The sequence below is a fragment of the Pleurodeles waltl genome, chromosome 7, assembly GCF_031143425.1.
Source record: "Pleurodeles waltl isolate 20211129_DDA chromosome 7, aPleWal1.hap1.20221129, whole genome shotgun sequence".
Lineage (NCBI taxonomy): Eukaryota > Metazoa > Chordata > Amphibia > Caudata > Salamandridae > Pleurodeles > Pleurodeles waltl.
The window spans coordinates 374,618,220-374,642,964 of NC_090446.1; the positions used below are offsets into that span (position 1 = coordinate 374,618,220).

The 24,745-nt window shown below is 43.2% G+C and overlaps 1 protein-coding gene across 5 annotated transcripts in view; it reads right to left on the bottom strand.

Annotated features, from left to right (window-relative positions):
- LOC138304092 (uncharacterized) overlaps positions 1 to 24,745 on the bottom strand; it is a 381,850-nt gene that overhangs the window by 338,649 nt on the left and 18,456 nt on the right. For all 5 annotated transcript variants that reach the window (XM_069243822.1, XM_069243821.1, XM_069243825.1 and 2 more), the window contains exon 2: positions 4,899 to 4,987. In XM_069243822.1, coding sequence (XP_069099923.1) covers positions 4,899 to 4,932 — 34 coding nt within the window. In that variant the 5' untranslated portion in view covers positions 4,933 to 4,987. The remainder of the gene's footprint in view (positions 1 to 4,898; positions 4,988 to 24,745) is intronic.

Genomic DNA, 24,745 nt, shown 5'->3' on the forward strand with positions numbered 1-24,745 from the left:
TAGGATGAAAAGGGATGAAGAGAAAGACAACATTGCTATGGAAAAAAGTAATTACTATGGAGAAGAAGAAAATGTGTTTCGCTCAGGAGCTGAGCTTGGAAGAGCCTAATTATAGGAGCATCTGGCACAGATGGTGGCAGCATTTCTTCAGTGCAGTCTGAGAGGAGAGTTCACCTTCCAGGAGTGTAGGGAAAAAGTAGACTAAGAAGGATGACATCCACAGGTGGTTTCAGGGCTCTGAGGCAGCTCTCCACATGCACAGGATGCCTGAGAGATTGGGGGCGAATCTGTAGAACTACTTCACAGCAGAGGGGAGGGATACCTTGTTAGCACTAGGGACAGCTAGTGAGCTCACCTACTCTAACATGAAGGTTGCCCTTATCACTAGGTACGGCCTGACACCAGAAATATACAGGAAGAAGTTCAGGGAGAGTAGGAAACTTAATTTCCAGACCAGGCCTGAATGTGTGGATTCATTTTGCAGAACACTGGATGGTTGGGTGAAGGGCAGTGAGGTAACACGTTACCAGGGGCTTTACAACTTGTTTGTCTGGGAGCACTTGCCTAGTTTGTGTTTTTCAGAGCTGCACCAGCATTTGATTGACAGCAGGCTTACTGAACCCAGGAAGCTTGTTCAGTAGGTGGACCACTGGGTGAGTACCAGAGTCCACAAGAAGCTGTATGGGGAAGACTCCACCAAGGTTGGGCTGGGTCCCCAACAAAAGAAGAAGGGGGGGACAAGGGTAAAAGTAAGGTGCTCTCAAAAGGGCCCCAAACTATGCCTCATCCTATTGCATGATATGACCGCTCTTTCGGCCCTACCCAGGCCGCATAGACGGCTGTTGCACACGGCGTAAATCTGCATCCTCCACATTGGCGTTCGCCGACCTCCCCGACCCCGGAGGGATAGATTGTGGCAATGACCCACATAGCCACTCACGAGAGAGAAATTTACAACTTGCAGGATCAGGCTCAGATATTTAATCAAGTGTGGACTTCCTTCCTGACCACCAGACCGCCGTAGGCTATATAACTCCCCCCCATACTAGCTACAGACCACCCCTTGTTTCTCACTTGCACCTCTGTCCCTACCAGCCCCTCGTTGACTTGACTTTACACCTGTAAACCACATCAAATTCATGATTAAAGCAGAAGCCTTAGACACACATTCTTGCCCCCCCCGATCCTCTGGCCATCTGTCCCCTCTTTCTCCTTCTCATCCAAACACCACACCCGGACATGCTTCCCTCCCTCCCCCCTCCCCTCTGTATGTTGGCCTCCCCTCCCCTTCCTTATTCCCCCCTCCCCTTGTCCCCCCTTTCCCCCCTCCACACAGACTCCCCCGCTGCCCTCCTGCTAATGTTAATGTCACTACCACTCCTTTTTCTATTCTTCCTTTTCTCCCCCCGTTTATTCCATCTCCTTCCCTTTCTTTTCATCCCCCATTTCTTTTCTTTTTTTCTTTGTCTTTCTTCCTCACTACCCTCTCTTTTCCCCCGTTACCCTTTTCTATCAATGCTAGGAGGCCACGCAGGGAAGCCTGCGCAGGCCGCCACAGGCCTTATCAACGTTCTTAGTCTAGGAGATTGGTCCTTGGCACTCCACTTCTCTCACTTTAAGACCCCTTCATGGTTGCCTCTTACTGAATCACAACTATTGTATTAGGCCCCAACTATCATATATGACGTGTGAATGTCTCGATGCAAAGGGTTCCTGCTCCTTTGTAATTTTGATATCATGACATCGTGTTTTTCCGATATTCTGATGATCAGATATACTGTCCTTTGATACGATGGACTACGATTTATTTTGGCAACGTGGGTTGAGCAGAAGGTATAGTAAGATGCAGCCCCGTGTTTCATCCTAGTAAAACAAGGAATGTTTGACACTACATCATCAAGCTATCATGCATCACCCTCACCCTATTACCCCCTTGCCCCCCTCCTTTTTCCTCTTTTCTCCCTCTTTGGACTCCCTCTCTCATTCTTTCCTATTATTTTTGAGATTCTGACTTTTCATTTCCTAAGCGACCTATTGCATGTCATTTCTTGTTTATGAAGGGACCTTGGTCCTACCTGGTTCTGTATTATCTTAAAGTGTTATTAAAGAATTGAAAAAAAAAAAAAAGAAATGGCCCCAAGCTAGTTCGCAGGGTAAAGATTCACAGCCCCATGTTCAGAAGAAGGGTTGGTACCCTTCAGGTAAGCCTGCAGAGAAGGGACCCTTCAAGTGCTTTTCCTGTGGTTAAGAAGGGAACATCCGAGGGAGTCCCAAGTGTCCTAAGCGGGCCCAGCCTCCCACCGGTGGGCAGCACTTGGGGTGGTCAGTGTAGCGCTTGGGGAGGAATTGGCCCAAGTTAATGGTGGGAAGGCTGCTGAGTTAACCCTAGTCTCCCTGGGTGAGGAGGTCCAGAGAACCCTCATGCCTGATAATAAAAAGAAGTACAGGCACTGGGTGACCATCAATGGGAGGTGGGTGGAGGATCTTAGAGACACAGGAGCCAGTATGACAACAGTCCGCTGTCATCTTGTGTAGCGGTGAGTCCATCCATGCCTGTTGAATGTCTGCTAGGGAATGAACTAGAGCTTACTGCGTGGAAGGAAGTGGAGCTCAGGTCCCATTTGGAAATGTTGGGATTGCCAGAGTGGGCGTGCATGACCACACGGTCCATGGTCTCCAGAGAGGCTGAGCAAGATGACCTGGAACCTGCGAGAGCGGCCCAGGTGCCTGCCAGGAAAGGAAGAAGCGAAGGGCGTGGAAAAACCTGCTCCTGAAATTCCTATGTCCAGGATAATGCTGAACATGAGGGGGACACCCTGGAACCAACAGGGGAAGAAGTGGCTTAACTGGGGGATCTGCCCGAGCTGACTCATTGGCAGTAGGAAGGAAGCCCCACCGGGGAAGAGTTATGCGCAGTGTAGAAAGCATGGCCCACTTCCTGGGCTGTGATACAACCCCAAACATTAAGAAAGCACCTTCACAATGGAAGTTAGACTTCCCATTAAATTAACCCTATTGCCAATGTTATCCTCTGGGAACTCTGGGAACCTGTATTTCAGGATGTACTGGTCACAGTCAAGATTTTCAATTAGCAGGGGAACTCAAGGCTTTGGGGAGTCACTGCAGCCATCGGTGTCCACAATTTGGTTTTGTAAACTGATATTTTATGGTTAGGGCTTGACCACAACTGCAAACACCATTATTATGTAGCAACTCTAAAATCATAGTGGCTAGAGAGATGGTTCAAAGGGTCTTTGAATCATGCTGACCTCCTTTAGGCAAAAGATTTGACTGCCATATTCGGGGTGTGAATGTGACTGGTTCTGGAACCTTGTGAACCTGGGGAAAAGGGAAACAGGCATTCTACAGGAAAGTGGTACAGGGTCAGAAACTCTCACTATGGCAGACGAAGCAGCTGCACAACTAAGATGAGGCTCTTGATCCCATACCCGGCCAGTACTGTGAGGATCTTGTGGGTCATCGGCTAATTCAATTTGTCAAGACAACCTTCATACAGATCCTCCAGTGAGCTGGGCCTTGTACAAGTCTTCCAGTGATCAGGTACCTTCCAACTTTGTAAGTAGATAACCATCAACGGGTTCTTAGCACCCATGAACCCTAAATGTGAACAAGCAAGAATGAAAGACTCATACTCTGCTGACATTATGCCATGTTCATGCCTTTTTTCAACAGTGCCCCTCAGGCAGAAGAACATTTTGAAAATTGCAGGCAGACTATGGACACCCAGATAGCTTGCTCAGCAAACGTTGTCCACCTACATACAGGGAACAACACAAACGCTCACATTGATATGGGCCATTGTGGCCCTCCAAGACACAGAAAATAATGTTACAAAGTCGCTTGCTGTGATCTCTGTGGGATTATCTTCCCCTCCCAGGAGTGAAGCAATAAATGAGGTACCCTTTTACCTCAGATGATATTTACTACATAACTTAACATTTTCTATAATTCACTTTTCTATACTGTGTACATTACTTTGTTGACCACCAGAACCATAGATAAAAGGACAGTCGCCGTTCCAGCTGAGCTTTGTTAAATGCAGAAAGGAGTGGCTTCCAAGAGCAGCAGCACATTTACAAGGGTTGTTCTAAAGAATGTTACAGGTAGGCATGCTAGCCAATGTTCGTCATCTCAGTATTGTTACTGACCATTACAAAGCATTCCATCACCCAAGTCAACGAGGCAGCACTATCCTACATGTGCCTTCTGGCAATGCTGATTCAGATGACAGATGCCAGCAAGGAGGGGTCAAAGTTTAGTCCAAGTAAAAAGAACGTTTATAATTCTATGACCTCATATTTAGGGGACACCATGAATCAAAGGCTGAAAAAACAAAGCTGAAGTATTCTTGATTTGGAAATAGGATGTTAAAAAGGGCAGTAAGGCCAAGAAGAATTGCAAAGGTAAAAAACAAATTATGTAGAAGACCTGCCGAATCATCCACAGAACCTAAAGGTGGCATCATGTTGTATATGTACTTATTAAAAAGAAAAAAGTGAACATTTTGGACCGTGTTCTTTTCATTGTACAAAGTACAAGTTTAATTAACAACTAAGCATATTGATATGCATTTTAGCAATATACTGTATGAGGTAGTAATGGTCAATCTCATGTTTGAATGATGTATTTTCAAGCTCGCTTTGCATTTAGATGGGGAGATCTGGTTTGAACTAATGTTTTTTTTAACTTAAGAAGCTTGACTGCCTTGTCATTTTGTCATGCATCTACCCAAGCAGGTGTGAAAACGTTGGGAAGTACCTTGTGCAGATGATGGAGAGGTAAACACTGCTAAATCGATAAAGTCAGGGATCAGAAAGCACTGTACAAGTAATACATGTTTCATCACATTTAGGAGGAGATAAAATGCACATTTTTACCTCGTGCCATGAGAGTGCACTCTTCTCCAGTCATTTTCTGGTAAACCTTTTCTGCTACTGCCTTTTAGATGTAGTCAGCCTCTGAAACACTAATTTTGAAAATTGTTAACTTCCCTCTATGTCAACGTGTTCCATAATAAGAAATAACATGCAGCAACATACACTGAATGATATATGCAACAGTCTTCAGAAGACTGCCCAAGAGTTGGCTCTTTCCTACATGACCAGCAAACTGAAACACAAATGTACAGCATATTCTGGTGCACATAAATATGTCTACTTTGATTATATGTATGTATTTAAATATGTGCATTTCTTTGTACAACTATACATACTACCTACTTATGGTTTAAAAAAATATTGCTATTCTTTAGATCTGAGTAATAAACGTGTGTGATGTTGTGATATTATATATATATATACATATATATATAGATATATTTTGTGCTTAACACGTATATTTGTCACTGTATAGCTTTCATATAAGTTATTTGATTGGATGCTTATGGGTCTCTATTTATTTCATTTACCTATCACATTATGTGATTATGATAATAACAATTGTATCTGTCAGTACTTTACTATTGAAATATTGAGGAAAACATAAAAATAAAATAAATATACATAAAAAATAAAAATACACAAATAAGTTTGCTTTTTATGTACAGCTACACCTGAAAGTCAGAATTTCTATCTAGCCATACTTGCACATATGGATCTTTATGCAATACAATTTGATACCTCTTTATTATTTTCCTTACACATGTATAACCATTCTATTGCAGTTATGATCTATATAATTATTAGTTTACTCCTATTGTAGAAAGAAAGAAAAAAAGTGTTAACTCCCGCCTATGCATTACTCTGTCTCATCCTATACCAATCTCAATATATCCTCTACCTCCATTCTCTGACTCACACAAACCTCATTATACTACTACTACTACTACGATCTCCCATATACCCTTTTCAGGCTTTTCCCTCCTCTATTCCTGCTTGAGTCACCCCAAACCTCATTTTACTACAACGATCTCCAAATTAACTTTCTAGACTCTTAACTCCTGTATCCCTCTGTTGACTCTTCCCAAACTTCATTTTGCTAGACTCCTTACCTATAACCATTTATAGACTCTTCCCTCCTCTAACACTCCTTTAGCTCATCCCAAAATTCATCTAACTAATATGAACTCCCAATTAGCACTATCTAGACTTCCCCTCCTTTTTCCCTCATTTAGCCTATTCAATAAAACTAACAGACTCATGTGTCTGCTGCTCAAATTAACAACTTATATTTCCCAAAAATGATCCATCGGGTTCCGGTGTAGTGTCCTTCTCGCTGAAAAGAGCTTCAACAGTCAATGGTACTAAGCACAATATAAATACAATTAGAGTGGGACACATACATTCTGATGTCTGCAACAGCTGCAGAAGATATTTATAAAGTAGAAATGCACTGATAATGGTGCAGCAAGCACAGATACACATTAAATGATCTGCCTGAAATTTGAATAAAGCAGAGTCAACTCAAACAATTGGAAAAAAATGTTCAGAAGCTTTAAAAGAAGAGGTTCTCTTCAGAGTGGCAGAAATTTGAGCTCTGTGTAATGAATTTTAAATATTTATTTTGTAGGCTGTCCCGACATTACAGTGCCATACACCTGGCAGACCTTTCCTGGACAGTCACTTGTACTTCACAGGTACAAGAATGTTGGAGCGCATATTTTGGTACAATTCTGAATGACACCTATAAAATAAAATGGAGGTGGGGAACCAATATTGAAAAACAAACAAACACAGATTGTGGTAGCACAAATCTTATTACATGTGTGTGGTTTCCGTAAGGCCCCACAGCATTCTGGGAGATTAAGCCACTGTATTTTTCAATCTTTATTTTAAAAATAGGTTCTGGTACATTTTAAGTGAGTTAATCTCCTTTCATTTAAAAAATACAGTTGCCATTTTCACTGAGGTAAATCCCTTGTCATCATTATGTTTCACTTTCATTACAGAATTTCAAAAGCTCTACATAGAAGTTAAACCTTATTAAACTTTGCTAATTATGCGTGATACAGCATGTTTCAAATGGTAAAATAACCAAGTACTAGTTCCATCAAGTAAGCATTCCTCCCAACTCCCCCTTAGCGTTGCAGACCACTGGCCACGGAAATTGCAAGATATCAAAACGCAGATCATAAATTATGTGCTGATGTCATTGAATAATAAATACATGCACAGTATTGAGAGATGAGCACATAAACACATACACTCTCTCTCTACCCCTGGCCCCTCCATCTCTTTCTCTCACTTTCTGTAGGAACCAGCAACAACCGGAATCACAACTGTTATACGATGTTCTAAGTATCCTGATGCTACTTTTCTGTTGTCAAACACATCCATTGTAGACTCCCTCAGTTTCTCATTGAATTAACCCTCCAACTGATCCTTGAGTTGACCAGATGATCAGGATGAATATACAAATATTACAAGTAAACTTCAGTACCAATCGCCTAGTCTCAAATTTTAATGTTAAGCATTTAAAAGATAATGGTGTTCTGTGGCTTAACATGTAATGAAAAGCACATTTTTTTTGCTCACGATAATATTTACATAATAAGATCAGAGTAAAAAAATACACTATGGGAAGTATGCCTGCTCTAATTTAATTAACTTTAAAGTAATGTTAACTGTTTCAATATATCAAGGCTTGCATTCCACTTTTGAGATCGAAGCCTACCATACAGCAGTGCTAAAGACATCTTGGGGACATTCGTCAAGCTTCTCTGGGAATGCTTACCATTTGCTTTGTAGTTCGTAACTCACATTTTTTTGCTTTCTATTTGCTGGCTTTATTTGTTTTATGCTATCCAGCTTGAGTTGGTCCATTCTGTGGAGCATAGCCTGATTACCAGTGCTCCTTTCTGAAAATAGGTATTTGAATCTTGTTGTTATGATTTCACATCTGCTGTACATTCAGAGACAGAGATCAAACCTCCAGATCTGTCATCTGAGGGAGCCTGGTATTTACTTTTCTTTCTCTGATATCAAAGTGAGAGGATTTTTGTGCCAATCATGCTTGGTACTGGGGTTGTGCTGGAGGAAGGCTGTGCAGTGTTATTTTTTTCTAGCACACAACAAAATTTAAATGCCTGTAAATGAACTGGGCCGATATTTCAGAATATATCTGAATTAGGAAAGCACAAATAAAGTACATTATATGTAACTCTGAAGTGCAGTGGAAACACATATTCTAATTAGATTTTTTTTTTAATCAGTACATTAGATGATGACATTTCCACAGAATAACGCTTGAGCACTGTATAGTTTTATCGGTAAAACTGTATGTCAGTCTAAATGTAATGGTAATTTCAAATGAAAATGTGTTGTTTATAGTGGTAGTGTTCTACTACACCATGCATACACCACCCTAAGCCACTCAACTCTAATCTGCCCCACTCCACTCTAAGTGCTGAGAAAACAGAGGTTTAAGTTCCTGACGTAGCCACTCTTGCGCAGTAGGGTGCGCTTAAAAAGTCCACTTTTCCTAGAATGGGAGACCCCTAACCCATTCACACATGTATATACTTGAAGTTGTTTAGGGCAAAACTGAATAATGCGATTGAGAATTCCAAGGGTAATCCCCGTCGTTGTGCAAATTTCAACAAAGTCCCAAAGTGGTGCACAGGTTTGAATTATATTTATTTTAATACAGGTAAATCCTCAAAGTAAATAAGTATAATCTCCTATTGATAATCAGCCAACACATGTTTCACCCCCTCCTGGCAAGGAATCCTGTGGCTTTTTCAAGGCTGGCAATAAGAAAAAATAAAAGCAAACACCCAAGAAAATATAAAGTATTATAACAGAATAGGGGACAAGAAAATGAGAAAAGAAAATGGAGAAAAGAAATTATATGTGCCGTTACAAACCGGAAACTATGAGTGAGGTAAAGCAGAATGAAAGAAACATGGAAAAAATAGAGAGATGGGAGGAAAGAAGGCAGTGAAGTAACATAAATCAATTTGTTATACAAAGATAATATGGAAAAAACATCAAATACAGGCATAAGGTAACCACGTATCAAAAAACACATGGATATACCATAATGGTTCAGATTAAGCACAGGTCCAAAGGCGCAACGTGGTCCAACTACACAAATAGTCCATCATCCGATCCAAGAAATTGTAAAAGCAGAAGGCACAATTCGAACCAAAAGGCGTTGTCACATCGGATCATATTCCATAAACAAAAGGTGTATATAAACATCAAATAGCACAGTTTAAAATGTACCAGTCATGATCATAAGGGTCACATAAGGAGATTATACTGCAGTTAAAATAGTACCATGGATCATTACAGTGATTTATTAATATGTATGATACAAAAGAAAAACAATCATACATACAGTCCCATAGGTAGCCGAAGATGCCGATGTAGTTGTGCACAAAATCCAATCCAAGTACGGTGGGAAAAAACATGAGCATAATGGGGACAAAAAAAAGAGAAAGAGAAATGTGCATGTCACTATTAAAGCAGCACATAGGTTCCAGGGGTAGTAGGGGGTTCCCTAACATCAAGTGTGCTAACCCCAAGTCACCCAAGTGGTTGGAATCTCCTAAGTGATAAAAATTCAAAATGTCCGTGATTGCAAACAAAGAAAACAAGTGAAATGGGTCATCGGCCAAAGGCACCTCCTAATATTTCACCAAGATGGTAGGGTGATGAGCCGAGAGGTTTTAGAAAGGCTCAATAAAGGTGGAAGCTGTAACACTTACTGTAGCGTAAGAATACCTAAAATCACAAGGTAATCTGGGCGTGGTCCAAAAATGTAAACGTATTACAAGACAACATTGATCCATCCGGAGAAACATCACTCTATAAATAATTGCATAACCTTCAGCATAGATACAAAACACATTGGGGATCCATCCTCTATTACATATATAACATTTCTTTAATAATTTGCAAAACACTTATAAAACTTCCTACCATATCACAAGAAAAGAAGGACAGAAAAAGTGCAAAAGATCAAGTGCTTGTGATTAACAACACAGAAAACGACAGCAAATTCCCCACACATAGGAAGTTTTATAAATATCTATGTATCTATGCTGCAGGTTATGCAATTAATTATTTAGAGAGTGATGGTTCTCCAGATGGATCAATGTTCTCTTGTAATATGATTAACCCAGAACCTTCGGATTTTCATTGGGGTACCCTGTGTAGTTTGTAATATATTTCCAAAAGTGTAAACAGCAGCGAGTTGCAGGTTCCCAAGTCTAAAGATAATAACAGTAAGGAAGAACGGCAAACTGAAAATGGTTCCCCAATAAGGAAACGCATTCAGTCAAAGCGGAGATAAAGTCGATAAAGTGCCACTTTGTGTGATCCATGGAATTACCTAAGGTCCTAAAATTGTGTGCGGTCCGACGGGACCAGACCATTCAGTTCTACTGTGTTCCTTGTAGGGATAGCGGCAGAAGCACCGTATTAAACACATGATTAGAGGTGAGACTACTTGTTACGAGGCAATTACTTAGAGAATGACACATCAAAAGAAACAGAAAGGTACAGGAGCCATATTGGTTGTGGAACTGTGAAACCAAGAATGAACAGAGTAAAAGCGGCTAGGTATAGGCACAACTGTGGAAGTAGTGCTTTGCTTAGATAACTAACCGAGACCGGCTCCAGGCAGGAACCGCAGAGGAACCCCTAAGTATTTATCCAGGGGACAATATAAGGCCCGAGAAACAATATTATAATGCTGAAAATGAGGCATTTCACAGGAGAGTTATAAGTCTGTGGGACAAAAGAAGTAAAGGTGCTGTATTTAGGCTGTACATGTCATAACGCAACATGTTTCTGTTAAAATAACGGGGTCCCATGGTAGGGACATGTGATAAACCCATTTAGGACCCTGAAGAGTCACGCACTCCAAAATATGTCGGGATAAGCAAAATCATCTAATAAAGAGAAAAAAGAAAAGCACAATGAAACTGGTTGTGGTACTGTCAAGACAGGGGAGTGAACTCTGTTTCTCATGACCCTGTGGTTAATGGCAACGTGGATAGAGCATCGTAGGAGACCCGAAGTAGTCAGATGGAACCCGCCTATAATGAAGTTAAGTAAAGAATTTCCTGAATGTGATATAATCGAACAGTGAATCTGTATCAAAGAGAAGACATTATTTCTAGGCGGGGAGTGGGATAAATTATCAATATAGCAAAGAGAACCCAAACAGATATGTGTGGGGAGAGAGGGGGCAATAACTCAGTTAAGATACTGAATTCACTATGAAAAATAAAAAAACAAGTTAGAACATTATATAAGCAAGTCAATAGGCCTCCAGGCCACTTTATACATCATATAACCATTAGTATAATCCAGCATCTTTGTTGAGGCCCCTTTTCACAGATTGGTATTTTAGGATAAGTTGACTTTCTCTTTTTCGGAGTAGCAGTTCATGATTGCCTCCATGTGGGCTCTTTCTACCAATTTCAATACCAGCAAACTAGAAAGTTTTCTTGAGTGGTTGGACTATGGCAAAATGCTTAGTGAGGGGATGTCCGGTGGTATTTTAACTCATGTTCCTGTAATATTAATGGATACATATACATAAAAGTCTGATGGGATGCCTATCTATAGTTGCTACAAGGGATAATAATAACAGAAGTGGCAAATTTACTGTTACAGTCAATCCATTTCGTAATCCTGACCTGTTGGCCAGAACCTAACTTGATTTCTTTTACTTGATTCATTCCAAGTTTACAAATGTTACAATTGTGGCAAATATGAGTAAGATATAGCACTTTTCGAATACCGGTAGTGCGAGAGGCATGGATTGGTTGAAAGTAAATACCAATGCAGTTTTAAGATAGTTGTGATTCTGTGATGCTCAAAATGGTAATCCTTAATGAAACGCAGAGAGTCCTTATCTGAGGAAACAGGTTGCTTAGGTTGAAGAGTCTCCAAACGGCTTATTATGGAAACCTGCCTCATGGTTCTATTAAGTTGGGTGGAGTGATAACTCTGATGGTTCATGCAAGCTAGGAAGTCTTTACCTTTTTTCCTCACTGCAGTTCCTCTTAAAGCGATGGAGCTAAGCCTTGGGTATATTACCGATATTATGCTTGGGATGACAACTTTCTGTATGTTAGATGAAATTCCTTTCTACAGAGTTTGGTTTAGATTTGATTATTATGAACAGAAATTGTCAGGTCCAAGAAGTCCACCTCTGTTGTAGAATAGTGAAATGTGGTTTTAATATTCCAAACGTTATCCACTCCACTCTGCAACACTGCACTCTATGCCACTACACTCTACTCTGCTCTACTCCATTCTATGCCACTGCACTCTACCCTGCACTACTTGACTCTATGCCAATTCACTCTAAACTGAAACAATCTACTCCACGACAAATCTCAACTCCACTCTGCACCACTCCACCCTACACCACTTCAATCTATGGTACACAACTACACTCTGCAGCACTCTGTACCACTACACTCTACGCCAGTACACTACACCACTTTACTCAAAATCAATGCATGCTATGCCACTGCACACTACGCCTATGTTAAGGAAAATATTAAAGCTGAGGAAACTTTAAACAGACAGAAAGGCCTTCCACTGCAGACATTAGCAGGGACCATTGTAGAACTCTATGTGGTTAAAGAACAGTACAGGCCCCACCTGCAAGGACAGCGTAGGTAAGAGTTCACAGGAAAGCAGAACACAAGATCAGCAAGTTTAGTTACACAGGAAAACATGATTAACAAAGCCTTGAAGAATTTACGATCACAGCACACAAGCAGTACTCCACTCATTTTATTAGCAGAGACACTGTTCAGACAATATGTGATCAAAGGTAGTTTTAGGTAGCAGTACAGAAAGTCAGATAAGGAATCCTGGAAACAAAGCAATACACACTTACACTCCCAGATAGGGGGGAGTTTAATAGTTAAAAGTTCTGTCTGGATCAAGAGAAGGAGAACTTAGAGGGGAGGACAAGAGTTCAAGGATGCTGATGGTGTAGTGTCTACGATGAAATATATCAACTTGTATTATTCTGTGACTTGTTTATTGCCCTTTCAAGATAATATGCATGAAGTCATCGTAGCTTTTGAGCAGCTGTGAGCAGTATTTTGAGATCAGCTTAATTTCTGCTGGGCTGACTGACCTCCTGGCCGTTAATGATTAAGCCTCAATTGTATTGCCAACCAATCTTGTCTTTCTTTATTTCCCAGTTAGGATTTGGCGAGCCAGTAGGAGTCCAATTCATTTTTACTGACTGCTGCCAGTGGAGGCCCACTTGTCCTGCCAGAATAGATTGCTGTGCAGAAAATAGGTTAAGCAAACACCCTGCTCAACTAAAGACGTGCCTATTCACATGGGCAGGTTGGTTACAAGGTTGCCGTCATACAGGTGAGGATAACTCAGATCCCCTACCTTTAAATTTGCAATTGTATGATTCTTTGGCAATGACAATGTGGAAGATTAAGGAAACACATGCATGATTGTTTGGATAGTTCCTAATGCTATAATGTATGCAGGGAATGAAATGTGGTAATCGTGGTTCCAGCTGGAAGATAGGAAATTGATAGTGTATTTCCCTGGGTTTTTTACCTGGAATGGACATCTCCCCTGGAAAGTGACTGAGACTTGGAAACCAGCGAGTGGTGGCTTCTGATGTTCTAGTAAGGAGACAATCAAAAGATTGGAATCATCAGACTTTACTCTGAGCACGGTCAGAAAACTCACGGACTGGGAGGAAGTGGCCAGACTATAAGACAACCCGGTTAGATCCAGAAGTATAGAGTAGAAGTAGGGAGTTGGGGACCAGGCATTACCAATGTGGCAGGCTTTACTCTGAGCAAGGTAAGACACCAAACTCTCAAGTTCCAAGATTTAAGACATCTGAAAGGTGTTTTTAAGGGAAGACCAACCAGGAGTGAAGCACCTGTGTGACTCTGACATTTTGGTAAGAGGACAACCAAATGTCTTGTGTCAATTGACTTAACCCTAAGCACTGTCAGACCGGTGGTTGCAAAACCTGAAAAGCTCCTTTGTTTAAGGATGGATATCCCTCCATGAATGAGGAGGACACACAAACTGAAAAGTAGCTCATAACCATAAGGGAAACAGAGTTACTGAGTTCCCTACACTGAATATTTGTCTCATTATCAGCAATATCTCCCCAGAAGAGTGATTGTAAGACTTTGAAATAATATTCCACATTAAAGTTTCCAGTTATAAAAAGGTGAAGGCTGCTTCAACACCCCTGAAGCAGTTACAGGTTGTAAACAAGATCTAGTTAAACATGAAACTGCAGTGTAAAACAACTGCAATTGCTGTCACATTGCAATGGGTTGTCTTTTGTAACATGTTTTGTTATATGTTTAGGTGTTGTAACAGAAGTAGGAAATTTGATGAGACTCTACTACCACCAGTCTGACACACCAGCATGGTATGTGGTAAAAACGGTAGGGTTACCACATGACTATGTTTTCAGACAATTGGGTTTTTATCACTGTAGGATAGTACCATCTTGCCTGGCATGTTACCCCCATTTTTCACTGTATGTATGTATGATTTTGCCCATGTGTCACTGGGATAATGCTAGGCAGGACCCCAGTGCTCATAATGTATGCCCTGTATGTGTTCCCTGTGTGATGCCTAACTGTATCACTGAGTCTCTGCTAACCAGAACCTCAGTGTTTATGCTCTCTCTGCTTTCTAAAATTGTCACTGCAGGCTAGTGACTAATTTTACCAATTCTCATTGGCACACTGGAACACCCTTATAATTCCCTTATATATGGTACCTAGGTACCCAGGGTATTGGTGTTCCAGGAGATCCCTATGTTCTGCAGCATTTCTTTTGCCACCCATAGGGAGCTCAGACAATTCTTACACAGAACTGCCACTGCAGCCTGAGTGAAATAACATCCATGTTATTTCACAGCCCTTTTCACTGCACATAAGTAACTTATAAGTCACCTATATGTCTAACCCTCACTTGGTGAAGGTTAAGTGCCAAGTTACTTAGTGTGTGGGCACCCTGGCAGTAGCCAAGGTGCCCCCACATTGTTCAGGGCAAATTCCCGGGGCTTTGTGAGTGTGGGGACACCATTACACACGTGCACTACATATAGGTCACTACCTATATGTAGCACCACAATGGTAACTCCGAACATGGCCATGTAACATGTCTAGGATCATGGAATTGTCACCCCAAAACCATTCTGGTATTGGGGGACAATTCCATGCATCCCGGGGTCTCTAGCACAGAACCTGGGTACTGCCAAACTGCCTTTCCGGGGGCTCCACTGCAGCTGCTGCTGCTGCCAACCCCTCAGACAGGTTTCTGCCCCCCTGGGGCCTGGGCAGCCCAGTCCCAGGAAGGCAGAACAAAGAATTTCCTCTGAGAGAGGGTGTTACACCCTCTCCCTTTGCAAATAGTTGTGAAAGGCTGGGGAGGAGTAGCCTCCACCTGTCTCTGGAAATGCTTTGATGGGCACAGATGGTGCCCATCACTGCATAAGCCAGTCTACACCGGTCCAGGGATCCCCCAGCCCCGCTCTGGTGCGAAACTGGACAAAGGAAAGGGGAGTGACCACTCCCCTGACCAGTACCTCCCAGGGGAGGTGCCCAGAGCTCCTCCAGTGTGTCCCAGACCTCTGCCAGCTTGGATTCAGAGGTGTTGGGGCACAATGGACAGCTCTGAGTGACCAGTGCCAGCAGGTGACGTCAGAGACCCCTCCTGATAGGTGCTTACCTCTTTCAGTAGCCAAGCATCCTTTCTCAGTAGCCAAACCTCTTTTTCTGGCTATTTAGGGTCTCTCCTCTGGGCTATTCCTCAGATAACGAATGCAAGAGCTCACCAGAGTTCCTCTGCACTTCCCTCTTCGGCTTCTGCCAAGGATTGACGGCTGACTGCTCCAGGATGCCTGCAAAACCGCAACAAAGTAGCAAGATGACTACCAGCAACATTGTAGCGCCTCATCCTGAGGGCTTTCTCAACTCTTTCCTGGTGGGGCATGCTCTGAGGGCCGTATGCCTTCACCCTGCACTGGAAGCCAAGAAGAAATCTCCAGTGGGTCAACGGAATCTTCCCCCTGCCAACGCAGGCACCAAACTTCTGCATCACCGGTCTTCTGGGTCCCCTATCATCCTGACGAGCGTGGTCTCTGGAACACAGGAGCTGGGTCCAAGAGTCTCCCACAGTCCAGTGGCCCGTCTGTCCAAATTTGGTGGAGGTAAGTCCTTGACTCCCCACGCCAGACAGTAATCCTGTGTACTGTGTGATCTGCAGTTGCTCCGGCTTCTGTGCACTTTTCCAAGGATTCCTTTGTGCACAGCCAAGCCTGGGACCCCAGCACTACGTCCTGCATTGCCCAACTCGCTGAGTTGGACTCCGACATTGTGAGACCCTCCTTTGTGACTCTGAGTCGACCGCTGTCCTCAGATCTTCAAAGTGCCTGTTCCGGTACTTCTGTGGGTGCTGCCTCCTTTCCGCAGGGGCTCTCTGAGTTGCTGAGCACCCCTTCTGTCTCTTCCTCCAAGGGGTGACATCCTGGTCCTTCCTGGTCCCCAGCAACACCCAAAATCCTCAAACGCGACTCTTGCAGCTAGCAAGGCTTGTTTGCGGTCTTTTTGCGTGGGAACACTTCTGCATCCTCCATCTGGGACATTTTCTTTCAAAAGGAGAAGTTCCTGGCACCGTCCATTGTTGCAGAATCTTCGGCTTCTTCCACCCAGAGGCAGCCCTTTTGCACCTTCACCTGGGGTTTAGTAGGCTCCTACCCCCCGGACACTTGCGTAACTCTTGGACTTGGTCCCCTTCCTTTACAGGTCCTCAGGTCCAGGGATCCGTCTTCAGTATTTTGCTGGTGGTTGTGGTTCTTGCAGAATCCCCTATCTCGACTATACTGACTTTCTGGGGTAGTAGGGTAACTTTACTCCTACTTTTCAGGGTCTTGGGGTGGGGTATTTTGGACACCCTTACTGTTTTCTCACAGTCCCAGCAACCCTCTACAACCTCCTATAGGTTTGGGGTCCATTTGTGATTCGCATTCCACTTTAGGAGTATATGATTTGTGTTGCCCCTAGACCTATGTCGACCCTATTGCATCCTATTGTGATTCTACATTGTTTGCACTACTTTTCTTACTGTTACTTACCTGTTTTGGGTTTGTGTACATATAATTTGTGTATATTACTTACCTCCTAAGTGAGGGTATCCTCTGAGATACTTTTGGCATATTGTCACTAAAATAAAGTAACTTTATTTTTAGTAACTCTGAGTATTGTGTTTTCTTGCGATATTGTGCTATATGATATAAGTGGTGTGGTAGGAGCTTTGCATGTCTCCTAGTTCAGCCTAAGCTGCTTTACATTGCTACCTCTATCAGCCTAAGCTGCTAGAACACCTCTATTCTACTAATAAGGGATAACTGGACCTGGCACAAGGTGTAAGTACCACAAGGTACCCACTATAAGCCAGGCCAGCCTCCTACAATCACATGCAAAGACCCAAACAGATAATGGCCGAAATGGTAGTCATTTGATGAAAGTAGAATAGACTATTTAGAAGAGAATGTGGCAAGGAATGGAAAAAGGGTAAAGTTATTACAGTGGAAAGATTAAGTAAGAAGGAGACGGTGGACAGAGTCAAAAAATACACCTGGGAAAGTAATTTGATATGAATGGGGAAGAATGGGAAAGGTACATGATACAGCCTGCCAAGATCAGGATTTGACAGTAGAGACGGGATGCTTTGCTCAGTAGGAGGGGGCCTCGGACTACTGCTCAGTATATCCTGCAAGGAGGTCACACACAGCTCTACCGTGCCTGGCTGCACTTGTATAAAGGCTGCTTCATGCTCCTGTAGCATGGGATGCTTTGCTCACCAGAAAGGGGGCCACTGACACTGGCCTCAGGATACCATGCAAGGAGGTCACAAGCAGCTCTACCTCGCCTGGAAGCGCTTGTATAAAGGCCGCTTCGGGCCCCCCCACAGCTCAGGGCACACCATGGTGTGCTCAACAGAGGCCGGGCCCTTTCTTTTAGTTGGACATTTTAAAAACTGGTATGAGGGTCTTTGCCTTGTATATTCTCCCTCCTTATGAAACCTAAACTGCTAGTCAAGAGAACAAGAAATGGGTAAGCAGAAACTTACAGCAGGACAGCGGTACCTCCATCACGAACTATCTTACAAATGCCGTATGGCTAATAAATAATGAAATAATTAATGCAGAAGAATGACTGACCACGACCAAAACATGTTTGAGTTCTCTTATAGAGGGGGCCAGGGCAGAGATTGCAGTCATAGAGGCCAAATCAAGCGGATGAAGTGACCCAGGTGACAAGACACAAATGGTAGCTAATGCTTCTACCTGATCGCCATGTGTCTTAAATATGCCACTGGATATATCCGTAATTCCATGAAGCAATGAGTTAACTCCCCTCCCAGCTAAACAAAAGCAGGCAACCAATGACACCCATGACAGCTAGAACGAAAAACCACTGGTAACACTGGTAATACTACCCAATGCAGTAATAAGAGCAAGAAAACCTAAAGGATAGACAGCAAGCAAGTTTAGTTTTAAATTATACTAAAAACTTAAAGGGGCTCTTTAAAAAGGTACATGTGAAAATGGCCACTATCGAAGGGAAACTTTTTTTGGAAATAAAAGAAGTCAAGGACAAAGTTGGTCCAATAGAAAAAGCTGTGAAGGACCTTTTAGACTTCCATAAGGAAAACACTGTTTCCCAAACATCTGTACCAGCCGCTCAATACATCAGTTTGTAACTAGCTGATAGCGGATCTGGTGATCAGTGATGGCTTGCCTAGTAAGAAATCTTCTAATAAATTATCTTGCTCATCTAACCCAGATCATGTGCGGAGGAAGTTAACTCCATGTCAAGCAGTGAGTAAGGCCTGTACTGAAACTATACTATAAGAAACACAGAGGTAACAAATTCAAGGCCGCCAAAGGTGGCCCAGGACACTTTGTATCTAGAGCCTGAGGCTAACACATATGTATTATATTGGAAGGTATGCCACAGTTGGCGTCCCATGCTAAAGAGTCCTGGGGGGGATTTAAAAATACAGTAGTAAACTGGCTGTTGAAGCAAAACTGTGATATAAACCTGTTATATCAATAAATTTTGAATGGTGAAAATCATTAATTAGATAGGGTTTTCTAGGAAAACAAGCCTGGGACATTGTGTTGTTAATTTACGTTCAACATCCGTCGTAGAGGCCATTTTGGTAGCTTCTATGACCTTTATGACAGACAAAAACCAATACAGTGTCAATCAAGTGTAAGTACAGCTGTGCCCCCTTGGGTTCTTTAATAAACCCCCACAGGAATCCCTACCCTCAATAGAATGGCTCAGACACCATTTAAGTTAAAACCCAATTTGAATTCTCCTTTGGTAATATCTAGCAGATTTGACCCACTTAGAAGCTGTGGTGAGCTTGACTGACTACAGGAGATCCCTATCCAGGAACAGAAAACAACTCTGAATGATAGTAGCATCCACGCAGAGACAAAGATTAGGTCTAAGCTGTTATGTGTGAAATACCCAGATTTAAAAAACTTAACATTAGATCATGGGATACCAGAGGGGATGTGTAGGAGGCTGGACTGGCTTGTAGTGAGTACCAAGGGGTACTTGCACCTTGCACCAGGCCCAGTTATCCCTTATTAGTGTATAGGGTGTCTAGCAGCTTAGGCTGATAGATAATGGTAGCTTAGCAGAGCAGCTTAGGCTGAACTAGGAGACGTGTGAAGCTACTACAGTACCACTTAGTGTCATATGCACAATATCATAAGAAAACACAATACACAGTTATACTAAAAATAAAGGTACTTTATTTTTATGACAATATGCCAAAGTATCTTAGAGTGTACCCTCAGTGAGAGGATAGGAAATATACACAAGATATATATACACAATAGCAAAAATATGCAGTATAGTCTTAGAAAACAGTGCAAACAATGTATAGTTACAATAGGATGCAATGGGGAAACATAGGGATAGGGGCAACACAAACCATATACTCCAGAAGTGGAATGCGAACCACGAATGGACCCCAAACCTATGTGACCTTGTAGAGGGTCGCTGGGACTATTGGAAAATAGTGAGAGTTAGAAAAATAACCCTCCCCAAGACCCTGAAAAGTGAGTGCAAAGTGCACCAAAGTTCCCCTAAGGACAAAATAGTCGTGTTAGAGGGAGAATGCAAGGAAAACACAAATCAGTAATGCAACAACGATGGATTCCTGTCTGAAGGTACCTGTGGAACAAGGGGACCAAGTCCAAAAGTCACAAGCAGCTCGGAGATGGGCAGATGCCCAAGAAATGCCAGCGGTTGGTGCAAAGAAGCTCTTACTAGGCTGAAGAACTGTGAATACTGCAGGAACGACAAGGGCTAGAGACTTCCCCTTTGGAGGATGGATCCCCCACGCCTTGGAGAGTCGTGCAGAAGTGTTTTCCCGCCGGATGGACGCCAACAAGCCTTGCTACACGCAAATCGTGCGTTTGGCGTTTTTGGACGCTGCTGGGGCCCAGGAGGGACCAGGAGGTCGCAAATTGGACCTGAAGAGAGAGGGGACGTCGAGCAAGACAAAGAGCCCTCACTGAAGCAGGTAGCACCCGGAGAAGTGCCAGAAACAGGCACTACGAGGATGCGTGAAACGGTGCTCGCCGAAGTTGCACAAAGGAGTCCCACGTCGCCGGAGACCAACTTAGAAAGTCGTGCAATGCAGGTTAGAGTGCCGTGGACCCAGGCTTGGCTGTGCACACAGGATTTCCGCCGGAAGTGCACAGGGGCCGGAGAAGCTTGCAAAGTCGCGGTTCCCAGCAATGCAGCCCAGCGAGGTGAGGCAAGGACTTACCTCCACCAAACTTGGGCTGAAGAGTCACTGGACTGTGGGGGTCACTTGGACGGTGTCGCTGGATTCGAGGGACCTCGCTCGTCGTGCTGAGAGGAGACCCAAGGGACCGGAGATGCAGCTTTTTGGTGCCTGCGGTTGCAGGGGGAAGATTCCGTCGACCCACGGGAGATTTCTTCGGAGCTTCTGGTGCAGAGAGGAGGCAGACTACCCCCACAGCATGCACAAGCAGGAAAACAGTCGAGAAGGCGGCAGGATCAGCGTTACAGAGTTGCAGTAGTCGTCTTTGCTACTATGTTGCAGGTTTGCAGGCTTCCAGCGCGGTCAGCGGTCGATTCCTTATCAGAAGGTGAAGAGGGAGATGCAGAGGAACTCGGCTGAGCTCATGCATTCGTTATCTAAAGTTTCCCCAGAGACAGAGACCCTAAATAGCCAGAAAAGAGGGTTTGGCTACCTAGGAGAGAGGAAAGGCTACTAACACCTGAAGGAGCCTATCAGCAGGAGTCTCTGACGTCACCTGGTGGCACTGGCCACTCAGAGCAGTCCAGTGTGCCAGCAGCACCTCTGTTTCCAAGATGGCAGAGGTCTGGAGCACACTGGAGGAGCTCTGGACACCTCCCAGGGGAGGTGCAGGTCAGGGGAGTGGTCACTCCCCTTTCCTTTGTCCAGTTTCGCGCCAGAGCAGGGGCTAAGGGGTCCCTGAACCGGTGTAGACTGGCTTATGCAGAATTGGGCACCTCTGTGCCCAACAAAGCATTTCCAGAGGCTGGGGGAGGCTACTCCTCCCCTGCCTTCACACCATTTTCCAAAGGGAGAGGGTGTCACACCCTCTCTCAGAGGAAGTTCTTTGTTCTGCCATCCTGGGCCAGGCCTGGCTGGACCCCAGGAGGGCAGATGCCTGTCTGAGGGGTTGGCAGCAGCAGCAGCTGCAGAGAAACCCCAGGAAGGGCAGTCTGGCAGTACCAGGGTCTGTGCTACAGACCACTGGGATCATGGAATTGTACCAACAATGCCAGGATGGCATAGAGGGGGCAATTCCATGATCATAGACATGTTACATGGCCATATTCGGAGTTACCATGGTGAAGCTACATATAGGTAGTGACCTATATGTAGTGCACGCGTGTAATGGTGTCCCCGCACTCACAAAGTTCAGTGAATTGGCTCTGAACAATGTGGGGGCACCTTGGCTAGTGTCAGGGTGCCCTCACACTAAGTAACTTTGCACCTAACCTTTACCAGGTAAAGGTTAGACATATAGGTGACTTATAAGTTACTTAAGTGCAGTGTAAAATGGCTGTGAAATAACGTGGACGTTATTTCACTCAGGCTGCAGTGGCAGGCCTGTGTAAGAATTGTCAGAGCTCCCTATGGGTGGCAAAAGAAATGCTGCAGCCCATAGGGATCTCCTGGAACCCCAATACCCTGGGTACCTCAGTACCATATACTAGGGGATTATAAGGGTGTTCCAGTAAGCCAATGTAAATTGGTAAAAATGGTCACTAGCCTGTCAGTGACAATTTGGAAAGAAATGAGAGAGCATAACCACTGAGGTTCTGATTAGCAGAGCCTCAGTGAGACAGTTAGTCACTACACAGGTAACACATACAGGCACACTTATGAGCACTGGGGCCCTGGGTTACCAGGGTCCCAGTGACACATACAACTAAAACAACATATATACAGTGAAAAATGGGGGTAACATGCCAGGCAAGATGGTACTTTCCTACAGGATGGAAATAAGCTGGAGGAGGAAGAGTGGGTGGACACTGTACAATCATCTCACCTCATATGTTTGCAAGAAGCCTGGGATGTGGGGGCCTTTCAAATTGATGAACAGACAGGGCTCGAAAAATCATAAAAATGTTACTAGACCTGTAGGTCGAGTAACTTAAATAATCAACTCAACCTAACTGTAATGTACTTGACCCGTAAACGGGTCTCAAATTGTGTGATCCTAGCAAATAGTTTACAGAGTCGCCTTTTTTCTTAATTCTCACATTTGATTGCACCTTCAAGTATGTGGGCTCGCCATTTCTGCAGTACAAAAAAACCTCTTTTGTTTGATTAAGTAGACTAAAGTTGGCTGCATGCATCACAAGAATCTATTCCACATACCCATGAGGTCTAGCCCACATAACCTAGGACTTCTTTTAGTTTACTAACAATGTTGCCATCAGGGCAGGAGTGTTTCTCCGTTTGTTTAAACACTCAGTTTTAATAAATATATTACTAAACCATGATGTGGTAAAATATTGTCATCTACACACAGTAACTTTCCAAGAAATGGCCAAACACCTCTCCACTAACTTGTAGCTTTACTGATAAAACTATATAGTGCATTAACAAACCATGAAAATTGGGATTCAGAAAACATATCCTTGGCACATAAACTCCTCATATTATTGCTGCTTTCTGTAAACTTACAGCTGCAATCGCAGCTAACCTTAAAACCACAGGCAACAAAGCTGAGAAAAGGAATACTGGTTGGTTTGGTCATCATTACTCAAAAGCAAGTCTGATCTTAAAAAAGCTTTAAAAGTCAGGCCAAGGAATAGCAAAAAGGTTAAAAATCTGAGAAAACATTATAAGCAGACCCTAAAAAAAGAGAAGAGCAGTGTTACAAGAGATGGCATGGGGTAACTTAGTCCAGACAGAAGCCACACAAGATATGACACTGTTTTGGAAGACAATAAATCAACTCTGTCTTAGGGATCAGGCTATCCCTATGGTGGAGGCTCTAGTTCAAGAGTCAGATTGGCCACAACATTATGGTGGGATAATTTATTCTAACGGGGTGGGCTACCTAAATGATAAAGAGATATTAAAGACAGGCCCCTCTTTGTTAAAACCATATAGCCAAGAAGAAGCAATAAGAGCTCTGGAAAAATGTGCCAACGGAAAGGCACCTGACCCGATGGGGTGCCCATAGAAACCTTTCAATCTAATATTCTTTGGGCACCCGTTTTGAGGACAGTATATAATGCTGCGGCTAGTGGCTCTCTGCCTGTAACTTGGACTGAGAGCATTATTGTTCCAACATTTAAGAAAGGACGCCACCAGTCCATATCTCTTTCAGATTTGACTGCCAAATTAATGGGCACGGTCCTCCGGAAAACTTGGGTGGGTGAGAGTCATGTGCTCACAGACTCCCAATATGGATTTAGAAGTGAAGCTGGGACTATGGAACAATGTATCAACTTACATCTTATTAGTAGCAAATACATTCTTTCTAAAGAAGGCCACATTAATTTATGCTTTGCTGATTTACTTAGTATATTTGATCTAGTAAATCATGTAAAGCTATTGCAGACACTGGATGAAATGGGTGTGCCTAAAGAGGTTGTTATCTATTTGTGACCACAATATGACTGCTTGTCTGCCCGGGTGTGGTATGGTACAAGGGGAGAATGTACAACATGTTTTAAGGTCACATGTGGGATCCGAAACGCTTTGTCCTTGTCCCGCTTTTATTTTCCTATTACATTAATGGGGTGGATGAGCTATAGCAAAAGCTGAACACGACAATCCAAAGGTGGGTAAGCGACCAACCCCTGTCCTCCTATATGCAGACGACACGGTTCTTCTTTCCACAACCGTGAACGGCCTACAGTGCCCTTTCACAACTTCGACACGTATATGGATGAAAAAGACATAAAGCTCAATTTAAATAAAACATACACAATGGTATGTGGGAAAGGGCTCCCTTAAAAAAAAAAAGAGTACATCACATTAAGAGGAATGCCCTAGCTGAAACCTGTATCTTTACATACCTGGTATACAATTCTCATGTAATGTACATTGAGGTCCTCAGATGGAAATTGGTAAACTAGCGTTTCTAAGATCATGAGAAACCATCTTTCAATTTGCTGCCAAAATAGGACATAAGCCAATAAGAGAAATGCTGATGCTATATAAGAGTAAGTGTGTAACTGGGGTGTGCTAAG